Source organism: Microtus ochrogaster, chromosome 7 (genome assembly GCF_000317375.1).
Source record: "Microtus ochrogaster isolate Prairie Vole_2 chromosome 7, MicOch1.0, whole genome shotgun sequence".
In the NCBI taxonomy this organism is placed as follows: Eukaryota; Metazoa; Chordata; class Mammalia; order Rodentia; family Cricetidae; genus Microtus; species Microtus ochrogaster.
In genome coordinates, this window is record NC_022014.1 from 567,180 (window position 1) to 576,313 (window position 9,134).

Consider the following 9,134-nt stretch of genomic DNA (forward strand, 5'->3'; position numbering starts at 1 on the left):
GCTCTGTAGACCAGGCTGGTCTCGAACTCACAGAGATCCGCCTGCCTCTGCCTCCCGAGTGCTGGGATTAAAGGTGTGCGCCACCATCGCCCGGCTTTGAGACCTTGTTTCAAAGCACAAACAGAAAAAGTACTAATGTGGTAGGTTGAAAATGGTGCTTTTCACAAGCTCGGCTTTTGTTGCTATTGTTCCTTCCTCTGCACTTTCAGGAAAACTACCAAAGAGAGTTTGGCGCAGACATCCAGCACCATCACAGAGAGCCTCATGGGGATCAGCAGGATGATGTCACAGCAGGTGCAGCAGAGTGAAGAGAACATTCAGACTCTAGGTAAGGAGTAGATGATGCTCCAGAACGCACGCCTGGCACATCTGTGGAGCCCCCTGGCTCTCCCCACCCAAACTGTGCCTTAGGACATGATGAGACTGTCCTGTCTTGTGGCGGGGGGGGGGGGCAGGATGCTGTCTTCCTCTCCTTCAGCTGTGCAGCTGTGTTAGACACACCTTGTGCCATCATTCCTCCCTGAGGAAGCATTGCTAGGCTCATGTGAAAAGCAGAAATGGCTGGCCTCTTTGGAAATGGTGTCTTGTCAGCAGTGCTTGCAAGAGGTCTGGGAATCTGGTTTTTAGCGTGAGCTCATGGGCTTAGTATTGCCAAACAGGTTAGGACCACTGGCAAAACCATTACTGTGAGTTTCTTTTAATTGTACCAGCCAGAGGCCACAGAGGAGGCTGTTGGAGACCGGCACATTCTTGCCAAGTGTCTTCCCACCTTAGCTCCTTCGTAGAGAATTTGTCTTTCTAGGGCCCTTCAGTTGTGGGAAACAGGAAAGGAGTTTGCTCTTTGCAAGATTTCACATGTCAGCCGAAGTAGACAGTGAGGTTTGGTAAATTCTCAAACCTACCACCTTGCTTTCATCGTGGCTGTGTTTCATTTCTACCCTTACTTCATCCTCTAGTCGAGACATCATCCATGAAAATAGCTCAGCACATCTAAAAGGTAATGATAAGGGGCTGGAGAGATGGCTCAGTGGTTGAAAGCAAGCACTGCTCTTGAAGAGGACCCAACCACACCCACATCAGCCAGCTGCCAACTCATGCACCTATACCCACACAGATATGCACATACCTAGCAATAGTAAAAATAAATCTCACCTGCCTGACTCAGGCGCTGGCCTTGTTGACAGACAGACAGACAGACAGACAGCGTATTGAGCTCCTCTTTGTCTGGGTGGCACAGTCTGAATCAGACCCCTTTCCTTCTGTTGCAGCCAGCTCTTCACGAACTCTCCTAGATGCAAATGAAGAGTTTAAATCCATGTCGGGGACCATCCAACTGGGCCGGAAGCTCATCACAAAATACAACCGCCGCGAACTGACGGACAAACTTCTCATCTTCCTTGCCCTGGCCCTGTTCCTTGCTACAGTGCTCTATATTTTGAAGAAGCGCCTCTTTCCATTTTTGTAAGGGAGGGATGCCAGCTATGGCCCTTTATACTCCTGATTGCAGGTCAGGGCTCTCAAGGACTGGCTGTCAAACTGGGCTGCTCCTTCCCTGCGGTTTTCCCCTGTGCTAAGTACACCCAGCCAAGGAAGCACAGCAGTTTCCAGTTTCCTGCAAGAAGCTGCTTGGAAAGGGCGAATGCACTACAGGAAAAGGAAGCCTTTGGGTGGAGGCACTCCACGTTACTCAGCTCCCAAGCATGGTGCTGCCACAGGGAGCATCTCAACTCTGGGTTTGATGCACCTCCTCCCTCCGCGTCCTAAGGCATAAATGCTAGATCAGTGGAGAGAAGAAAGAGGAGCCTGTGGGAGGGAAGGTGATGAGAGCTCATGGCTGTTTCCTGAATAAACCTCATTTATTTAATGAAGTGATAAATGTTTAATTTTACAAGGTATCTCTCTAGGAATGCCCTTACTTCATCATGTCCCTATTCCTAGGACATGAGCTTAGATTATTCATTCAACAAGGAATTACTGAGGCCAGAAAGAACACTTGCTGCTCTTTTAGAAGACCAGTGTCCAATTCCCAGTACCTCTTGGGGATTCACAGCCACCTCTAACTCCAATTCCTGGGGATCTGATGCTTCTTATAGGCCCCAGGCATCACATAGCGTGCTTACAAACATACAAGCAAACACTCAGATGCATTAACTTTTTGTTTAATTTATTGAGGGTGAGACAGTGCAGCTGGTAGAGGCACTTGCCAATAAATCTGATGACCTGGGTTCCATCCTCACACTCCATCCACAGGCCCCACAGGTGGAAGGAGAAAACCAGCTGCAGAAAGCTGTGCAGCTGTGGGGTGTGTGTGTGTGTGTGTGTGTGTGTGTGTGTGTGTGTGTGTTCCCGCATATACACAAATAACTAAAAAGAAGTGTGGAACAGCTGCCACATGATGTGGGAGTGTCATATATCAATCTGTTGATTTCATTGGTTAAGTAATAAACAAACTGCTTGGGCTCATAGCTTAGAACATAGGTGGGTGGAGTAAACAGAACAGAATGCTGGGAGGAAGAGGAAGTGAGCTCAGACTCCACAGCTCTGCTCTCGGGAGCAGATGCCTCAGAGAGACGCCATGCTCCCCTCTCCTGGGAAGATACACTCCCGGTAAGACCGGTGCTCACTAAGACCGGTGCTCACAGATTATTAGAGATGGGTTGATCGGGATATCAGAATTAGCCAGTAAGGGCTAGAGCTAAAGGGCCAAGCGGTGATTAAATGAACACAGTGTCCGTGTAATTATTTCGGGTAGAGCTAGCAATGTGGGCGGCCGGGTGCCGGGACGCAGCCCGCCGCTCATATTTCTACAGCCACAGGCTGATTCCTCGACATTGCCAGACATTGCACACACACACTTGGTAAGCTGACACGCTCCCTCCAGCAGCAACAGAAGTGAGATGTCAGCATGGGAGACTACAAACAGCCGCCATTGGAGCAGCCCACCAGCCTGGCAGGGCCTGGGGCATCGTGACTGAGGGGCTTGCTGGCTCCCTTCTCTTTGAGGTTCAGACTAAATGTGGCAGAGAGAGAAGCCAGTACTGCTGATGCCCAGCTGTGCCCACTTCTGTCCATGCCAGATACATGTTCCCAGCTAGACCAGCCCTGCAGGTGCCAGCATTCCCCAGCTTGGCCGGTCTTGTTCTTGAAGTTTTTCCTGCACTGCTCACAGCCCTGGAGGACCCGGAGGCAGAGAGGAACTGAGGCACATGGCCTGGAGCTGGCACTCAAACGTGCAAACCACATGGCCCAAGCAGACTGCCTTATGCTGCTGTCAGTTTCTACACCCACACAGTGGGAGTGGTGGTCCACAGAGGGCCAGTCTGAATGAAAGGGAGAGGCAAAGTAGTGGGTGTGGCTCCCTCATAACTGAGCCCTCATCCAGCTCACAAACGCTGGGGACTCTGAACCCTGAGGGTCCTACAGCCGCAGCAGAAAGCCTTCCCTGAGGAGCTGCGGGGGCGGGGGGGGCTCTGTTTAGACCCCTTTGAGCAGCGGGTACCAGCGGGGACCAAGTATGTGCCACTGGCTGTGTGCACTAGACTGACGTGCTGAGGCCACTGTAAATGGAAAGGCGTTTGTGTCTGTCACAGAGAGTGATGGAAACTGCCACCCCGTAGTACCGACTCCTACACAATGGCACTGGGAAGACTCCTCAGGGAGTAGTGGCCGGTCGCCTATACAGAGAGCACATGCTGGGTCGACTGCTGGAGCAGAACAGTGAGATTTCTATTAAGGAAGGTGTACAACTAAAAACCCATGAACTGCTCAGTTCTGGAATTTTCCATTTTATATTTTCATCTGTGGTTGGACATAGAAAGCTAAAGTCATGAAAAGCAAAATCATAGATAAGGGATGTATAGGAGGAATCTCTCTCTCTCTCTCTCTCTCTCTCTCTCTCTCTCTCTCTCTCTCACACACACACACACACACACACACACACAATTCTTGGCCTCCAAAGGCGCTTAGTGCAAATTATGCACACAAATTATAGTCAGATGCAGCTAAGCACGCAGCACTGAGGGGCAGCCCCCACTCGGATTCCGGCTGTAGTGCGGCAGATGGAGGTTATCAAGGGTTTTCTTGCCCGAACATTGCTCTTTACTCTTCCCACTAATTGTCAGCCCCCTCGTGATGTGGAAACATGTAGGCTCTGCACTCCCTAGAAATCCTCGCTTCCACACTTTATGCCTTTTACTTGCCTCCTGAAGACAGTCTGGTTTGCCCTGTTTAGGGCTCATCTGGAATGCATCTTGAACCCCATCAGCAGCCTGAGTCTTCCTCACCCGCTTAGCTGTGCAGAAAGCGGCCTTCCACACTCAGCCAGGAGGGGGCAGTGTCCACACTTACTCTGCATTCCTGTAGATGTGATAATTTCCACAGACTGGAATACTCCAATACCCCTCTTTTAAAATGGGGGAAGGGGTGAATAAAACTAAATATGTAAGACCTACCCGTGATTAGGTTGAGATATGTTCCATAAGTTCCTTTAATATTTAATTAAACAATAAGGCAAACTCATATACTATATTTTGATTGACAGATGGTAATGGTGTTAAAAATCCAGAACGGAATATTCAAGGGAATACTCATTCAAGAGGCATTTGCTGAGCCCCTATTCTATACCCATAATGTGTCATGGAGCTGTAGTGTGCGGCGAGGGCGAACAGATGATAAATGATGTGTATACTAAATATGTCATTTATTATGTTAGAAAACAAAGCAGGCTTTCTGTATCCTTGGGTTCCCCATCTGCAGGTTCAATCAACTTTACACTTAAAAAAGAAAAATCATATGTATAGACTTTACTTGCCATTATCCCCTGGATGGTGCAATGTAACAAGTACTTTTCTAGCGATTACACTGCTCAGGATAGCAAGGAAGAACTGAGTGGCTCAGCCTAAGTGTCTGGGTGGAGGAGAGAGGCCAGATGTGCAGTGGTGAGGGCCGAGTGTGGTGGCACACACTTTTAGTCTCGGCGCTCAGGAGGCAGAGGCAGGTCAGCCTGGTCTACATGCCGAGTTCCCTTCCAGGCAGAGCTCTATGGTGAAAGTCTGTCTTTAAAAGAGTAAAAAAAAAAAAAAAAGGAAAGTAGTACGCAGCTGATAGATGAGGGCCAGCAGCCCAGCAGGCCTGGGGAAGCCGGACCAGCCCCCAGATGGCACACCGTCTTGTTTTTCCCACTTCTCTGGCAGCTCTCACTCCTTTTGTTGTTCATTTTCTGAACACCCTAAATGCCCACTTAGATCTCGCTGCCTCTGCCTTGTCCTGTACTGTCTCAAAGCCGGGGTCCATGGACCCGCAGCCTTAGTCGTTTACAGGAAGAGCATCAACAGTCCCCAAGTTCTAGGGCAAGGCAGCCTTCGCAGGAGCTCAGAGCCCGCAGGCACCTGTGCTTCTGTCCACACCCCACCCCCTGCCCCCTTTCCCCGGCTCTGCCTTCCCCTAACACTTCTTCCTGGATGTGGTTAGGGCTAAGGATATGCCATCCCAAAATCTGAGTGTGTGAGACCAGTGCTGCTCAAGACAGACTCCTTCCTGGAGGATGAAGATTTAAGGTCCTCTTGCAGAGGACCTGGGTTCAGTTCCCAACCTCACATGACTCCTCAAGCTATCCGGAACTCCAGTTCCAAGGAGTCCGAAGTCTTCTGATTTCTGTGAGCTCAGGCACAGACATACATACAAGCCAGACATTTGTACACATAAATCTTTATAATATTTTTGTTTGGTTTGACAGGGGTGTCTCTACATAACACTAGCTGTCCTGGAACTCGCTCTGTAGACCAGTTTGGCTTTAAATTCAGAGATATACCTACCTGCCTCTGCCTCCTGAGTGCTGGCATTAAAGGTGTGTACCATCACCCCCGGCTTAAAGTTTTGTGTGTGTGTGTATGTGTTTTTAAGACAGAATACAAATTATTTTTTCTTCCTGGGTTTACAGTGGTCTTCCCTGGGCCAATGGTGGTCTTCCCTGGGCCCTACTCACAGCTTTGTCCAAGCTGCGCTTGAACAAGGACAGAATAAAAATAGCTGTAGCTATCTAAGAGATAGACGGTCTGGCGGTGCTGTCAGGGATGAAGGGCTGCAGCCTGGGGCTGGGGGGTGTTATCACCCCATTGTCCTTGCAGCCTCCAGCAGTGGGCTCAGGCTACACAAGGCATCCAGGGGCCCAGAGCGCTGGGCATAATGTTTATGCATTTGGCTCTTTAAATGGGCATGGTAACACGGTCAGGGAGACTTAAGTCCTATTTGTGCTCTCCCTGACCTGTGTCCCCAGGGGTCATAGGCATCACCCTCTGTGCTGTGGTTTCCTTATCTGTAACTAGAGCCTCTCTGCACAGAATAGTTTCTCAAGGGGCCGGGGAGGACCACAGAAAAACCACAGCAGCCGCTCACATGCCAGCAGCTCACGTCACTGTGTGCCACCAAGCAAACGCAAATGGCTTCATTCTGCTTTCTCAACTGAAGGAAAGTGTGCTTAGATACAGAGGAAGTTTCTGGAATTGGAGAGGACTCAGGACCAGTTGTGATGGTTAATCTTGGCTGTCAGCTGGATCTGAGATCAACTAAGACACCTCTGGGTGAGTCTGTGAGGAAAATTCCTGGGGAAGGATTAACTGAGGTGGGGGCACAGTGTGGGCAGAACCTTTTAAAGGTTGCTCAGATTTGAAGAAATACCAGGGAAATGCTGTGCTCTTTTGCCTACCCCCTGTCCTACTTGCTGGTGAGTGCATCTACTCTGTTGCTGCCGCTGCTGCATTCCATCACTGGCATCAGAGCCCAGTTTCTTTAGTTTCCAACATGCACTGAAGACCAGTGACTCTCCAGGAATCCTCCAGGCCTTCAGCACTGGAAAGGCATGGCTAAACCACCCAGCCTTGTGGACTGAGCCACTTACCAAATTCTCAGCATCTCCAGTGTGCGGGTAGCCATTGCTAGACTACACAGGCTGTATCATAGAATCCAGTCTGATAAAGACTGCTTCTGTTCCTCTGGAGACCCTGACTGATACCCCTGGGTAGGGTAGGAAGGGGGCCAAGCAGAGCAGCCCAGTGTCTGCCAGCCTTCTTGTTGTATGGGAGGGGGAGCGTAAAATTTATAACTCCCTCCCTGGTGATCTTTCCTGCTGCCAGGGTATCCCTAGATAAAGGGAGTGGACTTGCTGCTGTGATGTGGGATTTCCCTCTGTATGCTGATTGTTTAACGAATAAAGAAACTGCTTTGAACCTATAGCAGGGCAGAATTTAGGTAGGCAGGGAAGATGGAACTGAATACTGGGAGAAAGGAGGGTGGAGTCAAAGAGAAGCCACGTAGCCCCACCAGAGATAGACGCTGGAACTTTTCCTGGTAAGTCACAGCCTCATGGCAATATATGGATTAGAATAAATGGGATAAATTAATATCTAGAGTTAACCAATAAGAAGCTAGAGCTAATGGGCCAAACAGTGACTTAATTAATATAGCTTTCTGTGTGATTATTTCGAGTCTGGGCGGCTGGGACAAACAAGTGGCCTTCCTTACCACACAACTGAGGGGAAAGCTTGCAGGCAGAGAGTGGAAACTTCCTTCTTCCATATCCTTACAGAAACTTCCAGCAGGAGGCCTGGCCCAGACTAGAGGCCAGTCTTCCCACCTCAAAGATCTGGATTAGAAGTGGATCTTCCCCCTTCAAATTAAGCAAAAACCTCTCACAGGTGTGCTCCAGTTCAGGGTTTTAATTAATTCCAGATATAGTCAAGTTGATAACCAAGAATAGCCTTTCAGGTATTGGTAATCCCAGCACTGGGAGGCAGAGACAGGTGAATCTCTATGAGTTTGAGGCCAGCCTGCCTACAAAACCAAAAAAAAAAAAGAATATGTCTTCTCAGCTGAGCGGTGGTGCGTGACTTTAATCCCAGCACTTGGGAGGCAGAAGCAAGCAGATCTCTGAATTTGAGGCCAGCCTGGTCTACAGAACATGTTCCAGGACATCCAGGGCTACACAGAGAACCCATCTCCAAAAAACAAACAAAGAAAAGAGTACTTAGAGGTGTCAGCCATATCTGTGTTGGCTCAAGCCCACAGTCTGTAGTCATCAGCATTGCCACTGTAAAAACAAAAACAAAAGGAGTAGCCATCGCCTCTGCCACCTCTCCCTCCACCCTGAGGGGTGAGAAGGTGGGTGGGTTAGAGGACCAAGTGAGATTGCTGACCCACTGGGCTCCTAAGGGACTCCTCTCATTCCATGCTGCTCTTGACGGATGTGCAGCTGGGGGACACTGGTGGGTCCTGAAGGCGGAAGAGGGCAAGCACACTTGCTTTTCAGGACCAACAGGCTCGCTGACTTTTTAGACAGACAAATACATTAGAAGATAGGAAGTGTCCCACAGGGTCCCAGGACTCTAGTGAGTGCAAAGGGACATCTTTGTCCCACTTAGAAACTGTAAGTGGCAGTCAAAACGAATGAGCAGCCATGGGTTGGCAGAAAAATATGAAAACGTCTATATTACTGAAAGTGGTCTACTGAATCAACAAAACCCTACCAGAATTCCAGGGATGTTTTTCACAGGGCTAGAAAAAAAAATAATCCTAAAATTCATTGGAAACACAAAAAATACTCCAAATAGCCAAAGCAGTGGAGGCTGAGTCCATATCTCTCACCCACTACAAAAAAATAAAAAATAAAAATGGACCAGAGCCATTAATAAAGGCTTCAAGTGCCAAAACTTCTAGGAGAAAACATTTCAAGACAGGCAGGAACTTTCTGGAAGATCCCAGCAGCATGGGAACTGACTCCCAGAACTGGCAGGTGAGAGCACAGAGAACTTTCATGCAGCTAAGGGAACAACTGCCTGAGCAAAGAGAAGCCTGCAGAGCCACAGGAAGCCTTTGGCGATTCTGCTTTACACAGAGGTGAGTTGCTAGAATATGTACAGAGCTTCAAAAACTAAACATCATAAAAAAAAAAAAAACCCAATCATCCAGTCAGTATAGAATCTAATACCTGAGTGGACAATTCTCGAAAGAGAATCATAGATGGTGTCTTTTTTTTGTTTTGTTTTGTTTTTTTTTTTTTTGGTTTTTCGAGACAGGGTTTTTCTGTAGCTTTGGAGCCTGTCCTGGAACTAGCTCTGTAGACCAGGCTGGTCTCGAACTCA

General features: G+C 48.7%; 1 protein-coding gene across 1 annotated transcript in view; it reads left to right on the plus strand.

Moving 5' to 3' along the window:
- The window catches only part of Bnip1 (BCL2 interacting protein 1), a 12,421-nt gene extending 10,562 nt beyond the window's left edge, over positions 1–1,859 (plus strand). Inside the window, exons 5-6 of the mRNA XM_005349020.2 lie at positions 210–328; positions 1,269–1,859. Coding sequence (XP_005349077.1) covers positions 210–328; positions 1,269–1,465 — 316 coding nt within the window. The 3' untranslated portion in view covers positions 1,466–1,859. The remainder of the gene's footprint in view (positions 1–209; positions 329–1,268) is intronic.
- The last annotated feature ends 7,275 nt before the right edge of the window (positions 1,860–9,134 follow it).